We start from the raw sequence: 20,504 nt of genomic DNA, 5'->3' as shown, positions 1-20,504 counted from the left end.
CCATGCTTTCAGTTGTTCCTGAAAAATCCTATTCAGGAATAATCATAGGAAGCTGCCTTATACTAGGTCAGACTGTCTGGTCCAGGACTGCCTGCTCTGACTGACAGCAATTCCCCTGGGTCTCAGGTAGAGAAAGATCCTTCACATCATCTGCTACCTCAGGGGTGGGCAACTTATGGCCCTCCACATATTTTGGCCTACAACTCCCATCATCCCTTCCATTGGCAATGCTGGCTCAGGCTGATGGGAGTAGTAGGCCAAAACAACTGGAGGGCCACTAGTTGCCACCTGTGCTAACTGATCTTTCTCTTAAAGTGGAGATGCTAAGGATTGAACCTGGAACCTTCTGCATCTAACGCATGTACTCTACCACTGAGGTCATCCTGAGAGAATTAGGAATAATCCTAATTTACCTACTCAGTTCATGGCCTCCTGATTTGTGCCGGTTTCTGCTCAAATCTCCTCTTTAGGCTTGCATGCTGCTGTTGGTGCATGTGGTTCCCCTTGTACATATATGTTGACCTGCTCCCTCTCCCTCCATTTACCCACCTTTCCCCCTCTTTCTTTCTGAAGCCCGGGAATATGAGAGTCAGTTCCAGCGGGAATGCTGTGAGGATGGCATGCAAGAAAATCCCATGGGCTATTCCTGTGATCGTCGAGCCAAATACATCCTGGAGGGCCCGGAGTGTGTTCAGGCCTTCCTTGACTGCTGCTATCACATCTTTGGTACATCTTTGACTGGGGACAATCAGTCCAAACACCTTCTACAGATGAATGGGACAGCATTGTTTAACTGTGAGTTGGCCGGTTTGAAACTACGTTTGTTTGGTGTCTTTCTTGCAAACATGCAACACACACTGGAAGACTATATCACTGTATCCGCCTCTAGGGGCTGCCCTGAATAAGTTATCTTGCATCTTCTTGTACCACAGTACTTTTGCTTTGTTTCATAAAACATTTTTAACAGATCCCCAATCCCTTATAGCAAAAGCAGCAGAAGCAGTGCTGTAAAGGCCAACCATGCCCAGAGAGCTCTGTTGGTTGGTTTCCAAGCTGTGTTCCTGGAGTCCTTGTAATCTTATCAGGCATTCCTCAATATGAAAATCAGCAGTGACTGAGTAGTCTCCCTCAAAGACCACTGGCCCACTGCTACTGATCTTCACCTGAACTGTGCACTCACCAGAATAGATCACATTCTCACTTCCCACTAGGCAGTGGTGAGAGCCAACAGGCCTGACCAGTTGCCCTGCATGAATCTTAGTGTGGACCCTAAAACATGTCTCTGGAAAGATTGTGTACAGGAGTTCTGTGGCAGATGCCCAGACAAAGTCAATGTGGAAAGGGAACCCTAAAGTTAGAAAGTCTGAAAACTGCTTCATTAAGGAATGAAGAATTGCGAGAGGAGCCAGTTTTGCAATGGTCATGCAAAGCTCTAGCTGGCCATTGCATTAGTCTTTTCTCTTTGCTGGAGAAAAGGATTATCAATTGGAGGAAAATGCCATTTGTGCCGAGTTTCCCATTGTGGGAAGTAGAAGATGGCTGGCAAAATACTTGTCATTGTTGTCATCAGCTGCCGCCGCCACCACCACCACAGGCCTAGTTCCGGTATACCTGTGTCTGGACTTCAGTCTGCAGACTGTGGGCAGTATCCAGTGAGGCTGCTGTGCTTTTGCTGATAGTGTTGCACCAGTGGGACTGACTGCTAGCACCACAGGGAGTTAGAGGTTCTAAAAGTAACTGTGGAAACCAGTGGTTTCCAGATCAGGACAGGTCAGCAGAGCTCCCTTCCATGAGCTCTGCTGACCTGCCCCGTTCTGGAAATTAGCGTTTCCATTCATTTCAGGTTGCAGGCACAATAGGATACTGCCCTGTAGCAACACTTCATACTGCAGGAGGTGTGGCCTCATAAAACCGAATGCATCTCCACAACAACCATTCCAGTCCGTATGCATAGAAAATTAGTGTGTCAGGGAGAAGGGTTTTAGCTTAGCTATGCCTTCCCCAACCTGGCACCTTCCAGATGTGTTAGGACTGCAGCTCCCATAATTCCCACACAGCATGGCTAATAACCATGCTGCCTGGGAATTATGGGAGTTGCAGTCCCAACACATCTGGAAGGCGCCAGGTTGGGGAAGGCTGGACTAATTTTCTCCCTGGCATGTTTGTTCCATGCGTAGGAACTTTTTCTTCACAAGGAAGGATTCCATCATGTGAGCTGCAGCCTGAAGAGATACAGCCCAGATCCAGGTTTACCATTTCAATGAGAGCTAGGCCTCAGACATGAGGTAACACCTGTTCCCCAAGCAATGAACAAAGCAAGGGTCTCCTTCGGGACACCTAAAGTCAGCTGATCTGCTGAAAGGGTGGAGACTGGTACCTTTTACTCTATGAGTCCCACAGTGCTTGCATTTTGGCTTTAGCCAGAAAAAGGAAAAAAAGCCTATACCACAAACATGCATCCCATCCCAGCAATAGGGGCCACCCTAAACTAGGATCTCTTCTCATTTGTGACCAGTCGACTCAGATAGAATCGAGACAAGTCGAAGACAAATTATATTAATGTCGCCCGAGTCACATTTTCAAACAAAATTGACAATGCTGAGTGAATCTGTCATAGTGCCATTCCTAGCAAATGTGCCAGAGGAAGGCAGAGCGGAGGAGGACTGGGAGGAAGGTGGAGAGGAGGATGACAACTATGAACTATCAGGGGAGCAGATGAGGACCCAGTTTCCTGAGAGCTGGCTGTGGATGGCGGAGACCCTCCCTCTGGAGGCAGATTCGGATGGGTATGAGCAAGGCTGTCCATATATATGTGTATGTGTTTGTGTTTTGTGACATGAAAACAATTCTGATTAAGGAAACCCACATTCTGCTAAGTGGACTAATTATGTGTTAAGCAGAATTGCCCATATTCACTTATTGTGCATCTTTTCTCCTGTTCCTAGGATTCAGTTGTTCAAAATATTTAGACATGTTTGGACATGAACTGGGGGAACCAGAAAGTTAGAGGGCAAATGTAGATTGTGCAGGTAGGAAGGGCCTGTGCAAGAAGCGAAGGCTTTGGGAAATTACCTGGAGTTGCACAGAGTGCTGAAGCTCCATCCCCTGCCCACTGAAGGCCCAGCCCAGCCCAGCCCAATTACAAAGATTACACCAGTTGCTGGCAACATGTTTCTCTAGGTTTTGCATTGCAGCCATAAGAGTTAGAAACCTGGCTTTTAGAGGGGGAATGAAACCTGGGATTCTGTGAATGCCAAAAGCCAGTCTCTACACATATGCAGGGAACATGTGGCGATTACTGAAGCAATTCTTGACACTCCAATTGAGAGAGCCCACATGGGAAAGGATCATATCAGAGTCCTGTGAGGTCAAACCTGCACGTTGTCTGTCTCTTGATAAGGCCAGAGCTATCAGCAAAGACCAGAGGCAGGTGCATCATCTAGGTAAGCCAGAAGTCAAGGTCTGCAGGAGCAAACAAAGTTCAGAGGGGCCAGAGGCAATGGTGTAGTCCAGGCCAGTCAGGTGGTTAAGTTCCACAAAGCAGTGGTTCTCTAGAGCACCTGCTCCATCTGATGAGTTGCTTAGACTGAACCAAGCCTGAGGGAACAGTTACATAAGGCCAGCCAGGCCCTCTATTTGCTCCCCAGATCAGCTGGCCTTGGTGGGCTGACAAACCACAGTGCCCCTCTGGCCATTAAGTGGGTGGTGCCACAGAGCAGTAAAGATCAGACCAATAGCACCTTCTGCCTGAGAGCTGCCCTGGTGACACAGGGAGTGAGGGGCCTGGAACCTGCTGCCAAATTCCCCGATTTGAGCCTAGTGGCACCTTACAGAGACACCTCTGTTAGTTAGCATTGACAATGCATCCAGACAGGCAGCTCTATGTGCAATGTTTCTGCTGTTTTCTTATGCAAATTGCTGTCCCTCATTAAAGAGAGACATGCCTTTGTGCAGTTTGGATAGAACTCTCATGCTTTCCTCCTCCCTGGCCATTGTCTTTCATGGTCTAAGTAGGGTCCCCTAGACCTGTCCAGGCTAATGCCACTTCTACCTTTCAACCTGCAGATGGAGGCTCACATGATAGAGTGCTCTCTCCTCCCTCAAAAAACATTCCTATGTGTAGAAAACTAGCATATCAAGGAGAATCCTAGCCTAGAATTCCCTCCCTGACATGCTAATTTCCTATGTGCAGGGATTTATTTATTTTTTTGTATGGAAGGGTGGGCAAGACAGCCCTTGGGTGGGCCTCTTTGTTGCTTTGGAAAGAAACAACGGCAGAAGGGAAGCAGTTGGTCTCATTAACTGCAGTCATTTCCTCATCCACTCCTCTGGAAAAATATCCTTTAACAAGAAAAAAGGCCAGATCACTGTGTGAGGGAGGGCATGATATCCCTGACTTAGGCAAGAAATCCCTCTCTGCAAGTAGCACTGGCTCCACCATGCCCTGCCCTGCCAAATCCCCTGCTCACCATCACCTCCTCTCATACTTCCAGGGTCTTTTCCAAAGTGGTTCCTGTGTACCTGAAGGACTCCATCACCACCTGGGAGGTGCTGGCCATCAGTCTCTCCCAGACAAAAGGTGAGATGCACAAGACAACTGCATGTCCAGCTTTGGTCAGGTGTATAGCTGACTCTGGTTAAGTTCCTTATGGAGAAGGTTGGCCTTTGATGAAAAGGCATAAAAATTGGGAGAGGTGGGATTCCTAGATTCCTTCCTGTGCTCCAGGAGGAAGAAGAAATAACTTCAGTAGATTTCGTTGTCATTGCATGGGCAAGAAAAGCTGGGCCTGCTGAAATTTTCTTGCTTCTACACTCTGATTGATAGTCCTTCTTTTGTTTGTTCATTTGTTTGGTTTATTTAATGAATTTCTTAGCCTTTCAAGACTGTTTTCCCAAGGCAGCTTACAATATAAAACATACAATCCAATATCAATATAATAAGTCCATAAAATCATAGAACAGTTTTAAATTTAATTTTAAAAATGAAATTGTTAAAATAACCCAAATCCAAAACTTAACAAAAGCACTACATATATTTAAAAAGTGGCATATATAATAAAACCCCTTCAGTTAAAAGCCAAAGAAAAAGAATACATTGTAAAAACCTTAAAAACAACAGATGGAACCAGCCATCTCTTGAGAAGAAATTCCATAAGGCTCGATCCACCACTGAGAAGGCCCTGTCTCTAGTGCCCACCAACCTTACACATCTTAATGGCAGGCCAGTAAGTTGGGCCTCCGACTATGATCTTAACACATCAGCAGGTCCTTAATCAGCAGTCCTTCAAATAGCTTGGATCCAAACACTTTAAGTCTGCAGAAGGGGTGAGCAACTTGTGTCCCTCCAGATGTTTTGGCCTACAACTCACATCATCCCTCACCATGGGCTATGCTGGCTAGGTCTGATGGGAATTATAGGCCAAAACTTCAGGAGCAACACAATTTGCCCACCTCTACCTTAAAGGTCAAAAACAGCACTTTGGTTTGGGCCTGGAAACACACTGGTGACCAGCGCAGCTGGTGCAGATTTGGTGCAATATAAGCCATCCATCTGGAGCAGCCAAACTGTACACCAGCTGAAGTTGTCAAAGCCATCTTCAAAGATTGCCCCACCTAGAGACTGGATGTACTCAGTCCACTTTCCCTAGATAGGACTGCAGCTGACATACCAACCAAAGTTGGTAAAAGGCACAGCATTCCTGCCTACTGCTCACCTGTACTCCCATAGACATCACCAAATCCAGGACCAGCCCAAGCTATGAGCTTGGTCTTTGAGGGATGTGCAACCCCATCAAACACTAGTTGAATCCCCCTATCCAGATTGGTAGATTTCCCCACCCACAGTGCTTCCATCTGGATTAAGCTTCTCGCATCTGGTTACACTTCAACAAATAAATAACAATTGCATGTTAACTGGGAAAAAAGAAAGAAAACTCACACTGTCTTGAAAGGTCCTTAAGTGAGCAGCTGGAATCAGAATTCTGGCCACTTTTTAAAGCTTCCAGACAAATAACCCAAGCCAAGAATCTCTCAAGGGTAGAATGGCCATCTTTACTTGTCCCTCTCACATACGAGGCTTCAAGTTGCTGCAACCAAGGAGAAGTTGTATAAAGAGATTGGTCTCTAAGGCTGCAATCCTAAACACACTTCCTAGGGACTAAGCACAATAGAAAACATAGTGGGACTTAAAGAGTCATAGAATCATAGAATAGTAGGGTTGGAAGGGGCCTATAAGACCATCAAGCCCAACCCTCTGCTCAGTGCAGGAATCTAAGTCAAAGCATCCCTGACAGATGGCTGTCCAGCTTCATTTTGAATGCCTCCAGTGTGGGAGAGCCCACTACCTCCCTAGGTAATTGGTTCCATTGTTGTATTGCGCTAACAGTCAGGATATTTTTCCTGATGTTCAGACAGAATCTGGCTTCCTGTAACTTGAGCCCATTATACTGTGCCCTGCACTCTGGTATGATCAAGAAGAGATCCTGTCCTTCCTCTCTGCGACAAGCTTTCAAGTACTTGAAGAGTGCTATCATATCTCCCTTCGGTCTTCTCTTCGCAAGGCTAAACATGCCCAGTTCTTTCAGTCTCTCCTCATAGGGCTTTGTTTCCAGTCCCCTGATCATCTTTGTTGCCCTCCCCTGAACCCTCTCCAGCTTGTCTGCATCCTTCTTAAAGTGCGGTGCCCAGAACTGGACACAGTACTCCAAATGAGGCCTAACCAGTGCTGAGTAGAGGGGAACAACATTCTGTTGTTTTCTGCCCAGCACTCCAGCCTATCAAGATCATTTTGAATTCTGTTTCTCTCTTCCAGGGTATTAGCTATTCCACCCAATTTTGTGTCATCTGCAAATATGATCAGCATTCCCTGCACCTCCTCCTCCAAGTTATTAATAAAAATGTTGAAGAGCACTGGGCCCAGGACTGAGCCCTGCAGTGCCCCGCTCGTTACCTCTCCCCAGTTTGAGAAGATTCGATTGATAAGCACTCTTTGAGTCCTATTCTGTAGCCAACTGTGGATCCACCTGATCGTAGGGATGTACGAAACTCTTACCTGGCTCCACGCTGGGCTATCCGCGGTTGCGGGGAGGTGCTCCATCCCTCCCCCTGGAATCCTCCCCAGCCGGCTCCGCTCTACAGCAACTCTGCGGAGCCACCAGCCGGGGCTGCCTGCAGCCAGACATCCAGCCGCTGGTCTGCACAGGGACGCAAATGGCAGCTGCCGTAGCCGCTGCCATTTGCGTCCGTGTCTTTAGCTGTGATAGGCTATGTAAATATATACGTAGCCTATCATGGCTAAAGACACGGACGCAAATGGCGGCTACAGCAGCCGCCATTTGCGTTCCTTCCCATTGCTGTGATAGGCTACATATATATTTGTACGTATTCATATACGTAAATGTAGGGATGTCAGAGAATTCCGCCACGGATCTCGGGGAGGCCGAATGCCAGTGCATTCGGCCCCCCGAAATCGGTGGCGGAACGGCCTGCCCCCCTGGCCCCCCACGGGACGAGACTTACCTGGGGCAGATCTTCCGGGCGGCGGCGGCGGCTCCAGCGGTGGCGCGGCGGTGGCTGGTCTTCCGACCAGCTGCCACCACCACCATTTCCAGTTAAAAAAAAAAAAAAGACGTGATAGGCATAGGCTACGTAAATGTTTACATAGCTTATCACGTCTGACTTTAAAAAAACAAAAACAAAACGCGTGTATGCAAATGGCGGCGGCTATGGCCGCCGCCATTTGCATTCCTTATTTTGGCACGTCTTAGTCTACGTCAAGATTTACATAGACTAAGACGGCGAAAATAAGGGGAACACAAATAGTGTAGCGGATTTAAAAACATTTACATAGCCTATCACGGCTGACTGCAGGGACGGATTCTGGGGGGAGGGACGGAACACCTCCCCCCCACCATCAACATAATCCGTGAACAGGGAAGTGACTTTCGTACATCCCTACGTAAATGCATTCACATACGTAAAAGTATTTACGTATTCACATACGTAAATACTTACGTAGCCTATCACGGCCTTTCAAAAGAGGTGAATGGCGGCCGCATGTGCGGCTGCTATTCGAGGAGCACTGGAACGGACGACAAAGGTAGGCTCCGTTCTGGGCCCATTTCGCGGGGTGGTGGGGTGGGTGGCTTGGTTCCGCCATGGATTCCGGGGGGCCGAATGTGCTGGCATTCGTCCTCCCTGGAATCCATGGTGGAATTCTCCAACATCCCTACCTGATCGTTGTTTCATCTAGCCCACTTAGAGCTAGTTTGCTAATCAGGATATCATGGGGCACTTTGTCGAAAGCTTTGCTAAAGTCGAGATATATTATGTCCACAGCATTCCCACAGTCCACAAGGGAGGTTGCCTGATCAAAAAATGAGATCAGATTAGTCTGGCAGGATTTGTTCTTGACAAATCCATGTTGGCTTCAAGTAATCACTGCATTGTTTTCAAGGTGCTTCCAGATGGATTGCTTTATCATCTGCTCCAGAATTTTCCCAGGGATTGATGTCAGACTGACTGGTCTGTAGTTGCCAGGTTCCTCCTTTTTACCGTTTTTGAAGATAGGGACATCAGCCCTCCTCCAGGCATCTGGCACTTCCCCCGTCCTCCATGATTTCTCAAAGAGAATAGACAGCGGTTCTGAGAGCTCTTCTGCCAGTTCCTTTATTACTCTAGGATGCAGTTCATCTGGTCCTGGGGAGTTGAACTCATTCAGAGTAATTAGGTGTTCCTTGACCTTATGCCTATCAATCTCAAGATGCAATCCTGCCCCTTCAGCCTGTACTTCGCCTTTGCCAGTGGGCTCATATACCCTCTTTTGGGAGAACACTGAGCCGAAGTAGGAATGGAGCACTTCTGCCTTTTCCTTCTCATCTGTTATCATTTTGCCATCCTTATTTAATAGCTGAACCACCATTTCTTTCCTCTGCCTTTTACTATGCATGTATCTGAAGAAAGCCTTTTTGTTGCTTTTAGCATCCCTCGCTAACTTCAGCGCATTCTCAGCTTTAGCCTTCCTGACACCATTCCTGCAATTCTGTGCTACCTGCCTGTACTCTTCCTTTGTCACTTGGCCTTCCTTCCACTTCCTATATGTGTGCTTTTTTGTTTTCAAGTATCTCTAAGCTTTTTGTGAAGCCACATTGGCTTCTTCTGTTGTCTTCCGCCTTTTTTTCTTGTTGGAATTGTTTGTAATTGTGCCTTAAGAATTTCCTTTTTTAAAAACTCCCACCCATCTTGGACTCCTTTTCTCATTAGAGTCACTTGCCATGGGACCTTACTGATCATTGTTCTGAGTTTATTAAAATCAGCTTTCCTAAAATCCTTGGTACATGTTTGGCTACACTCAGCTTTTGCTTCCTTTAGAACCATGAACTCAAGTATAACGTGGTCACTTTCCCCCAGAGTTCCCATAACTGCTACTTTATCCACTAAATCAACTCTGTTGGTTAGGATCAAGTCAAGAATAGCCAATCCTCTAGTTCCTTCCTCTGTTTTCTGTAGGAGGAAGTTATCTGCAACCCAAGTCAGGAATTTCTTGGAAGGGCCATGTTTTGCAGAATTTGTCTCCCAACAAATATTGGGAAATTGAACTCCCCCATTACTATTACATCATGCTTCCTTGAAACACTGGCAATTTGCTTTTCAAAAGGTTCATCCTCGTCTTCTCCTTTGTTGGGTGGCCGGTAGTAGACTCCGACCACCATGTTCCTTTTATTCTTTGCTCCATTTATTTTAACCAAGGTGCTGTCTATGAGGCTACCAAGCTCATCCTCCTGTATTTCTGTGCAGAGATATGTGTTTTTCACATACAGTGCAACTCCACCTCCCTTTCTGTTCCTCCTGTTCTTTTTGAACAGGTTATATCCTTCAATTGCTGTATTCCAGTCATGAGAGTCATTCCACCAAGTTTCAGTTATACCTATCAAGTCATAATTTCCCTCTTGTATTAAGAGTTCAAGTTCGTTCTGTTTGTTTCCCATACTCTGGGCATTAGTGAATAGAGATCAAAGACCATGTGCTTTATAGTCTGGCTTTCTTCCTACATGTTTGTGAAGACTATTATTGGGCACTATTAGAGCTGTTCTCTCCGTTGTGGTGCATGAGCCTTCATCCATTGTTACCCCCAACTTTATGTCTCCCTGTATTGGCCCCAGGAGTGTAACCAAGTCACCTGTAGTGTTAGAGGGGCCTAGAGATCCATAATGCCTTGCTTAAGTTCATTATTAGTGCAATTCTCTTGCTAGTAAGCTTAGTGAGTGTATGCTGGGAATGAACGCTCGGGGGCACTTGCTAGTGTCATGCTGTCATGCTGCCTCATGGCTAACATGTATGCTATAAAACCTATTGTACCCCATGGCTCTGGGTTCAGAGAAGCTGTCTGATTCAACCATTGGGTACGCCTGTGTGCTATAAGTTACTCAATAAAGTACTCCTTTATCAGTAAACCTGGATCTGATTTATCACTATCTTGGCACCTCTAAATGAAGAGTTCAGAGCCAAATGCAGGGGCAATACACTCCCTCCCCTGTAGGATTCAGTTTAAAGCCCTCTTGATGAAGTTCTTCATGCTGTGGCCAAACACATTCTTCCCAGCCTTTGTGAGGTGCAACCCATCACTTGCCAACAGTCCATCTTCCAGGAAGAATAGGCAGTGGTCCCAGAATCCAAATCTCTCATGCCAGCACCACCTTTGTAGCTAGTCATTCACCCAGAGTATTTTTATTTCCCTTTCTATCCCTCTTCTAACTATTGGAAGGATGGATGAGAAAACTATCTGGGCCCCAAAGTTCTTGAGTTTCCTTCCCAAAGCTTCAAAGTCTGATGTGATTTCTTCGTAGCTCTGCTTGGCGGTATCATTTCTTCCCACATGGATGAGAAGAAAGGGATACCTGTCAGTGGGCTTTATGAGTGTAGGCAACCCTTTAGTCACGTCTCTAATCCATTCTCCTGGGAGACAGGATACCTGACGAGTCCATAGGTCTTCACAACATACTTGGGTTTTGATCCCATGCAGCAAGGAGTCTCCCACTACTACTACTCTTCTCTTCTTGTTTTTAGGCCTTGGTTTCATCACCTCTGCTTGACTGAACTTCAGGCTCTTGCTTGCTCTCATGCAGGTTCCCCTGTAATTCTTCCTTTGCAGGCTGTCCTCCAGTCTCATCCTCAAGTACCTGGAAACAGTTCCATAGTTCCAATGCTTCCACTGGTGCAGAGTGGCTTCTAGTTCTTCTGCGCCTAACTGTCACCCTTTTCCAAGAAGGATCCTCAACTTCATTTTTTGTCACGTCAGTATTTTCTTCTTCTGCCTCAGCATGCTGTTGCTCTTCTAGCTTCTGTTCTTCACTTTGCTGCTGTAGTTCCACTGTTCCATCCAAGAACTCTTCGTGTTCTCTTATTCCCTAGAGGGTCGACACTCGCCTCCAACAGCATGATCAACTTGCACTTGTTGCACGTGTAGGCTGTGTTGATCTCAGGCAAGAAAACAAACATGGCACAGATGTTGCAGGTCATCACCACTGGAGAGGCTTTTCCTTCCATAGTCTCTATTCCCCTTATGTTTCTAGCTTTCTGATTGTACTGGAATAGCCTGTGCTTTGTCCTCTATTCACTGGAGGTTGAAAACACAGGCCCACTGGTATGGAAGTGTGTGTTACAAGAAAAAGAAATGAAAAAAGAAAAAAATGTTAGGGGCCTCCCCCTGGACCTCCCCTGCCGAACTCCCCTGGCCAACTCCTGTTTGCTCTCCCTGTTCGCTCACTCTGATCGCTATTCTCTGGGAGCTTGCTTCCTTGTATAGCCCCTAGACCAGCTGGAGTAGCTTCCTCTGCTCTGCTCAGCTAGGAGACACATGCATAGGATTGTACCAAAAGAAGCAATATAACAAAATGCAAAAATAATAACAGCAGCAGCATTAAAATACATTCCCCATACCAGCATCAAATAACAGGTGCCTAAAAGCATATAATGTCAGGGCCTGGTAAACCTCTTGAGTGAGGGCATTCCACAAGGTTGGAACCACTACCAAGAAAGCCCTGATTTTAACAGGCCAGATACAGCCCATGAGGCCTCTGTGATTGACTTGCATTTCCCCTCCTCAGCCACCATAGCACTTAGGCTGGAAAAAAGCCCCCTCCTGGAGTCAATGGCTGGGTTCACACAACACGCTAACTGACACTCAATGGTTGAGTGTGGGTTGTTGTTGAATTATGGGTTGTTTGTTGAACTGTGGGTTGGCATGTTGTCCAAACCCAGGACATTTTTCGCATGTGGCTTGTTAACCATGCAGTGTGGCTTATTTTTCTTGAACAAGTCACCTTGAGAACCCACGGTTTGTTGTTCGGTTGTTCCGGGGGTTAACAAGTCACCTGCGGAAAATGTCCTGGGTTCAGACAACATGCTAACCCACAGTTCAACAAACAACCCATGAGTCAACAACAACCCACAATCAACCACTGAGTGTTGGTTAGCGTGTTGTGTGACCCCAACCAATCAAAGGTTTTTTTCAAACCTAATTACAGTAAGGGGAGGTCACAGTACACAGGGAGGGTTAACCCTCCTCTCCCCATGTGCAACCCCTGAAAACTGCCTCCCTGTCAGCAATTAGAGTTGAAAAAAGTCTATTATCTCTAATAGGCTGTTTTCAACTCTAATTGCTGTGTGGGGGTGGGGAGTGGCATCTTTGCCTGTGTGCATGTGTTCTGTATGAGACTGGGTGTGCATACATGTGTTATGTGTGGATGTACATGAATGTGTGTGTGTGAAAGAATGAATGAATGTGTATGAAAGTTAGTCAGAAGTGTATGCTGGGCTCCTCAGAAAGGTTCCTCAGCCTTACCCTAATGTGCGCCTGCCAGGCTTCATGTGGCAAGGGCACCCAAAGCAAGGCCTCTGAAGCTGAACAGAGCTTACATCGTGGCTCATTGGTGGAGTCAAGGGTCATGGCCAATATCTAAGACTGGAATTACAGGGTAGAAATTGATCCTCCCCAGAGGCAGCTACAGTCTAGGTGTGGGTTGATAAAGCTCTGTATTTTTTCCCCATTGAACCAATTAGGGATCTGTGTGGCTGAACCCTATGAAATCATGGTGAAGAAAAAATTCTTTATTGATCTCCGTCTTCCCTACTCCATTGTGCGCAATGAGCAGGTGGCTATACGAGCCGTGCTGTACAACTATGAACCATGGGATCGCACTGTGAGTCTTTACAGCTTGTCATGGCAACTAGATGTAGCTGGGATAATTGGGGAGATATGTATTCTGTGGTGGTGTGGGCAGCAAAGAAGGCTTATTTTGCTGCCTCCACCGCCTCCTCAAATAGCTGTCCAGTGGAGCTGTTTCAGGGGGTCCTGTGGCTGTAAACACTCTCCCCAGTGAATGGGGTCCTGGTCCCCTGAAGTGCCTGCTGTGACCTTTTTGTATCTCACTTTGAGGGCAAAACCACTTGTCTCCCCAGTGAACTTGACGGCGCTGTCGTTAGTGCACTGATACTACCATCTGCCTGATTTTGTGGGATCAGTTTCAGTTGCTGTAGCCTGATGACATGGACAAGGTACTTGAAGTAATGCAACCAACCATGTGTCTTCTTGATCTCTGTCCCTCCTGGCTAATAAAAGCTAGACAAGGGGGTATGACTGGGTGGGTCCAGGGTGCAGTGAATGCTTTTCTACGGGGAGGGGTATTCCCTGCTCTCCGTAAGGAGGCAGTTGTGCAACCACTCCTGAAGAAGACCCCTCTGGACGCAGTGGTATTAGACAACTACTGCCCAGGCACAAATACCCTTTCCTAGGGAAGGTACTAGAGAGGGCTGTGGCAGAACAACTGCAGGCACTCCTGGGGGATACTGATTATCTAGACCCATTCTAATCTGGGTTTTGACCTGGTTATGGAACTGAATCAGCCTTGATCACCCTGATGAATGACCTTTAGCGAGAGAGGAACAGGGGGAGTGCAACCCTGTTAATTCTGCTCGATCTCTCATCGGCTTTTTTATTATTACTAAATTTATTAATCGCCCATCTGGCTGGTCACCCAGCCACTCTGGGCGATGTACAACATACAATAAAACAATTTAAAACAATAAAATTCTACAATAAAAACATTTTCTAAAATACCCTAACCCACCCCAAATGAACAACCACATTTTTAATGCACGACGGAAACTCATTAAAGAGGGGGCATGACGGAGTTCCCTAGGGAGGGAGTTCCACAGAATGGGGGCCACCACAGAAAAGGCCCTCTCCCTCACCCCACCAGTCTAGCTGTCCTGGCTGATGGGGCAGAGACAAGGCCATCTGAGGCTGATCTTGTTAAGCAGCCTGTCTGGTGCTGCTGGAGGCGCTCCTTAAGATAGGCTGGGCCGGAACCATATAGGGTTTTAAAGGTCAAAACCAACACCTTGAATTTGGCCCGGAAAACAACTGGTAACCAGTGCAACTCCTTCAGCACTGGAGTGATGTGATCTCGCCCGTGGCTGCCTTTAATCAGGCGAGCCGCCGCGTTCTGTACCAGCTGCAGCTTCTGATCCATCTTCAAGGGTAACCCCAAGTACAGCGCATTACAGTAGTCTAAATGAGAGGAAACCAGGGCATGTACTACCGATGGGAGCAGATGGTCGGGAAGGAAGGGGCGCAGCCGCCGCATCAGATGGAGTTGATACAGCGCTGTCTGGCTCACAGCTGACACCTGAGCCTCCATGGACAGCTGGGAGTCCAAAATGACCCCCAGGCTGCGGACCTGGTCTTTCAAGGGTAGCCGTACCCCATTCAACACCAGGTCAACATCCTCCAACCTCCTCTTGTCTCCCACCAAAAGTACCTCGGTTTTGTCAGGGTTCAGCTTCAGCTTATTCCTCCCCATCCAGCCACTCACCGTCTCCAGACATTTGGACAGGGATTCTACAGCCAACCTTGGTGAAGATTTGAATGAGAGGTAGAGCTGCGTGTCATCCGCATATTGATGACACTGCACCCCAAACCTCCTGATGATAGCCCCCAGTGGCTTCACATAGATGTTAAATAGCATCGGGGAGAGGATGGAACCCTGTGGCACCCCACAAGTAAGTGGCCACGGGTCCGAAACCTCCTCTCCCAGAGCTACCCTCTGGTACCTGCCGGAGAGGAAGGACCGGAACCACCGCAATACGGTGTCCCCAGTGCCCAACCCCTCCAGGCGGTCCAGGAGGATACTGTGGTCAACGGTATGAAAAGCCGCTGAGAGGTCGAGGAGAACAAGGAAGGAGCATTCACCCCTATCCAGAGCCCTCCTCATATCATCTACCAAGGCGACCAAGGCCGTTTCTGTCCCATGCCCAAGCCTGAAGCCCGACTGAAATGGGTCTAGACAATCAGTTTCTTCCAAATGTGCCTTCAACTGCACCGCCACCACCCGCTCAATCACCTTGCCCAAAAATGGCAGATTTGAGACTGGGCAAAAGTTGTTCAGAACTTGAGGATCCAAGGAGGGCTTCTTTAAGAGCGGTCTTATCACTGCCTCCTTGAGGGCTGATGGCATCACTCCCTCCTCAAGGGAGGCGTTCACCACCGCCTTGATCCCCTCACCCAGTCTCTCTCTACAGCCCATAATGAGCCAAGATGGGCAAGGATCAAGTAAGCAGGTGGTCGGCCTTACAGATGAAAGCACCTTGTCCATTTCATCAGGAGGAAGAAGCTGGAACCGATCCCACAAAACCGGTTTGCCACAGGCCTCCTCTTGCTCACTCACTGTATCCACAGCATGCAGAGTAACACACTAATCTGATAAATTTTATCTGCAAAGTGCCTTGCCAAGGCCTCACAGGAGGCCGCCTTAGAATGCTCCAGTGGTTCCGGGGCCCCAGGACCGACCAGGCTCTGGACCACTTGGAACAGCCTCCTGGGACACCACTCTGCAGACGCGATAGACACAGCGTAATATTCCTTTTTTGCTGCCTTCACCGCCACGTGATAGGCTGAAGATACAGCTCTAGCCCGTGTCTGATCGTCTTTGGAGCGAGACTTCCACCACCGGCGCTCTAGCCATCTCTCCTCCTGTTTCAGAGCTCGTAACCGCGGATTGAACCATGGTGCAGTCCGAGCCCTGTTCAGGGGGAGAGGGCGTTTCGGAGCCACCCGATCTAATGCCCCAGTGATTGCGGCATTCCAGCCACCCACCAGGGTCTCGACCGAGTGGCCGTTGGCGTGCCCCAGAGAATCCCCAAGCGCGTTCAGGAATCCATTTGGATCCTGGGGCGGACTATTTTAATGGGTCCTCCACCCCTGCGGAGGGGTTGTGGAACTGAGAAGTCCAACATCACCAGATAGTGATCTGACCATGACAAGGGGGTGGTGGATATACCCCCGACTTCCAGATCACTCCCCACTTCTCCAGAAACAAACACAAGGTCTAGTGCATGACCGGCTACATGGGTGGGCCCAGTTAGAATATGGTGCAGCTCCCAGGAAGCCATGGTCTCCCTGAAGTCCCAAGGTGCTCCTGTGAGGATGGCCTCCGAATGTACATTGAAGTCCCCCAACACCAATAAGTTAGGGGACTGCACACGCACATCAGAGACCACCTCAAGCACCTCGGCCAGGGAGTCAGCCGTGCAGCGGGGTGGACGGTACACGAGCAGAATCCCCAGACTGCCCTTCGGGCCCAACCTCCAGTACATGCACTCAGCAACCTTGGTCTCACAGAGAGGGGGTTCCGGTGAAGACCAAGGACTCTCGGTAGATAACAGCCACTCCCCCTCCCCGATCCCCAGCCCTTGGCTGCTGTGCATACGAAAATCCCGCTGGACACATGGCTGCAAGGGTTGGAGCAGCAGCCTCGGCCAGCCAGGTCTCCGTAATACATGCCAGGTCTGCACCCTCATCCAGGATCATGTCATGGATGAGGGAGGTTTTCTGGGTAACAGACCTGGCATTGCAGAGCAGCAAACGAAGGCCAGAAGATGGGGTCACGCCTCCCCCAGCCATCCTTTGGCTCTGGACAGGCCCGGAGCAGGGGACAGATATTACACATCTCTCCCTTGTTCCCCTTACCTGGCATGGCCTGCCCTTAGCGCTCCGCCAGCGCCTGCCGCCCAGCCTCAGTATGTTCTGGCCCCCAACACTCCCCCCACTGCCTCCATCAGGTGGACACATGCTCCCTTGCTCCTGCCTATCAGGCAGGCTACCCATCCCTAAAAACACAACAAAATCCCCCAGAAAAAACAAAACAAAACAAACAAAAAACAATTAAAAATCCCCTTAAAAATAATGCCAGGCAGGAATCCACAGGGAAGGCATGGTGGTGGTGGTGGTGGTGGTGGTGGCGGCAGCAGCAGGCCCGCCTCTTCCCCGGTGGTGGTGGTAGCTTCTCCTGCAGGCCCTGGCTTTCCCAGGCCACCTCAGCCAGCCAGCTTATGTAGCCCCTCCAGGGAGGGGCAAGTGGAGCAGCACAGCTGGCTCAGTACCTGGGGGCCTAGTCCTGCAGGGACTGGCAGTCTGCCAGGCAGAAGTCTACAGGGAAGGCCTGGTGGTGGTGGTGGTGGTGGTGGTGGTGGTAGTAGTAGTAGTGGCAGCGGCGGCAGGCCCGGCAGCAGCAGGCACACCTCTTCCGGGTGGTGATGGTAGCTTCTCCTGCAGGCCCTGGCTCTCTCAGGCCACCTCAGCCAGCCAGCTTATGTAGCCCCTCCAGGGAGGGCAGGTGGAGCAGCACAGCTGGCTCAGTACCTGGGGGCCTAGTCCTGCAGGGACTGGCGGTCTGTCAGGCAGAAGTCTACAGGGAAGGCCTGGTGGTAGTGGCGGCGGCGGCGGCAGCAGCAGGTCCAGCAGCAGCAGCAGGCCCGCCTCTTCCCCGGTGGTGGTGGTAGCTTCTCCTGCAGGCCCTGGCTCTCTTTTGATACCATTGACCATGGTTACCTCCTGGATCGGCTCCATGGGATGGGTATTGGAGGCACTGTGTTACAGTGGTTCCAGTCCTACCTTCAGGGTCAATTTCAGAGAGTAACACTGAGTGACAATTCCTAGGCCCCTTGGCAATTGAGCTATGGGGTTCTGCAGGGTACCATCTTGTCCCCAGTGTTGCTTAACATCTATATGAAGCCCCTGGGTACAGTCATTAGGGGATTTGGAGCCAAGTGCCGTCAGTATGCTGATGACATGCAGCTCTATCTCCCTGTGACATCTGAATCAGGAGAGGGTGTGCAAGTCCTGGATCAGTGCTTAGACTCAGTAATGGGCTGGATGAGGGCCAATAAACTGAAGCTGAATCCTAGCAAGATGGAAGCCCTGTGGGTGAGTGGTTATCGAGTCGGGGAGATAGGCTCATTGCCTGTTCTGGATGGAGTTGCACTCCCCCTGAAAGATCAGGTTTGTAGTTTGGGGATACTCCTCGATCCATCATTGTCGCTAGAGGCCCAAGTGGCCATGGAGACTCCGAGTATACCAGCTTTGGCTGGTTCTCCAACTGCAGCCTCTCCTGGACAGGGATAGCTTGGCCACAGTGGTACATGTATTAGTAACCTCAGGACTGGGTTACTTACTGCAATGCGCTCTATGTGGGGCTGCCCTTAAGGCTGTCCCAGAAGCTGGAGCTAGTGCAGAACACAGCAGCTCTGATGCTGTCGGGAGCTGCCCTTTTTCAGCCTGCAACTCCTCTGCTGAGGGAACTGCACTGGCTGCTGATTTGCTACCGGGCCAGGTTTAAGGTTTTGGTACTAGTGTACAAAGCCCTAAACAACTTGGGGCCAGGATACCCGAGAGAGCGCCTTCTTCCTTGCCAACCTGCCCAGTCACTGAGGTCATCAGAGGGCACGCTCCTGGTGGTTCCACATGGACCTGTGGCCTGACTGGCATCCACCCAGAGAACAGCCTTCAGTGTGGCAGCTCCCTTTCTTTGGAACTCCATGGAGGTCAGGCAGGTGCCAACACTGTGCTGCTTTCGGCAGCTCCTGAAAACAGCTCTTTTCCAGGAAGTGTTCCTTAACTAACCAGTCATGGTTTTTATTAGCATTCTGTTTTTAAAAAAAACATTTTAACAATGGTGTTTTAATTCTTTTTATCTTTTTACTTTTTTATTTCTTAAGTTCACCGCTCTGGAATCTGTTTTAGATATGGAGCGGTATACAAAAGCTGTAAATAAATAAGTAAATACATACATACGTACATACGTATGTATGTACGTACGTAACAGGGTGATAGCTCTTACTTCTTTCCCAGGCATCCGTTTTGACTGACATCTGCCAGAAACCACCAGTTTCAAGGCAGCTGGCTCGCTTAACAGGCCACATAAAGAAACTAAAGGTCACAGAAATAGGAAACACAGGAGTTGACCTACATGACCCAACTCCACTATGCTAATTAACAAAATTAATGCCTAGGTTGTCATGATGTCTTTTAACTGGATCAGTCAGAAACCCAATGGTTGGCTGCAGAGGGACTATCAAGGGTTTATTCCAGATCAGCCATTGCACCATGTTGGCAAATGCAGAGGGGAGCCTAGGAACCAGAAGTCCTGACTTCTTGTCCAGTTTCATTTTTCCATGAATTGCCTTCTGGTCAGAGGCCAGGTTAACTTGATGAAGCAGCTCTAGCCAGTGTTAGCAAACCCCACTCACTTGCTCTTGTAATGGGTCATGCACTGGAGAGGCCTGTGCCTCCTGCAGGGTCAGGAACAAAACAAAGCAAGCTCCTAGGTGCACAATATATCATTTATTAGACCCAATGCATTTTGAATAATTTTTTTTCTCAAGAACACTATAAAGCACAACAGTCTGTTTTCTACAAATAGAGTAAAAATTCTGTTTTTGCAAGAGTAGGATACTCTTTTCCAAGATCTTTGCAGGATCAGGGCCTTTTGTGAGAGAGACTGGCCTGGATCTTCAAAAGGTGGGTCAGGGGGAGTCAAAATCATTATCTAATTGTGAATAATTTAGCTATCATAGCTAGGCTTGATGAAGACCCATGTAGAACTAGGAATTGAGCCATTAGAAATGTCTTAACATGGGCTGAGCTTTCAAGCTGAGATGAGTTCAGTGAATATAAGAAAGATCAGAAGGAGCAGTTTGGTGGTGCTCCTAGATCCAGCTTTGTCACTGGAGGCCCAGGTGCCCTCAGTGGCCCTGAGCACCCATTACCAACTTTGGTTGGTGCACCAACTACACCTATTCCTGGATAGAAATAGTCTAGCCATAGTGATCCATGCACTGGTAACCTCATGATTAGGCTACTGTACTGCGCTCTGTGTGGGGCTGTCCTTGTGCCTGGTTCGGAAGCTCCAGCTAGTGCAGAATGCAGCAACTAGGATGCTCAGTGGAGCACCTAGCTATATACCTACTACACGTGTATTAAAAGAACCGCACTGGCTGCCTATTAGATTTTGTTGCAGACATTCAAAGCCCTAAATAGCTCAGGACCAGGATACTTAGCCCACTGCCTTCTCCTATATACACCAAATTGACCCTTGAGATCTTTTGAGGAGGCCTTATTGGTTGTCTCACAACTAACACTGTGTCACCAGGTAACAGCATGTCAGCAG

General features: G+C 48.5%; 1 protein-coding gene across 1 annotated transcript in view; it reads left to right on the top strand.

The window, feature by feature from the left end:
• LOC146353121 (venom factor-like) overlaps positions 1–20,504 on the top strand; it is a 105,250-nt gene that overhangs the window by 42,257 nt on the left and 42,489 nt on the right. Inside the window, exons 17-20 of the mRNA XM_084829699.1 lie at positions 574–807; positions 2,630–2,786; positions 4,494–4,579; positions 13,060–13,199. Of these exons, the coding sequence (XP_084685825.1) occupies positions 574–807; positions 2,630–2,786; positions 4,494–4,579; positions 13,060–13,199 (617 nt within the window). The remainder of the gene's footprint in view (positions 1–573; positions 808–2,629; positions 2,787–4,493; positions 4,580–13,059; positions 13,200–20,504) is intronic.

The sequence above is a fragment of the Heloderma suspectum genome, chromosome 2 (genome assembly GCF_057233095.1).
Source record: "Heloderma suspectum isolate Gila_16-S chromosome 2, 16-S_ref, whole genome shotgun sequence".
NCBI lineage: Eukaryota > Metazoa > Chordata > Lepidosauria > Squamata > Helodermatidae > Heloderma > Heloderma suspectum.
Note: the sequence above shows the minus strand (reverse complement) of the source record. Positions and strands in the feature narration are given on the sequence as shown.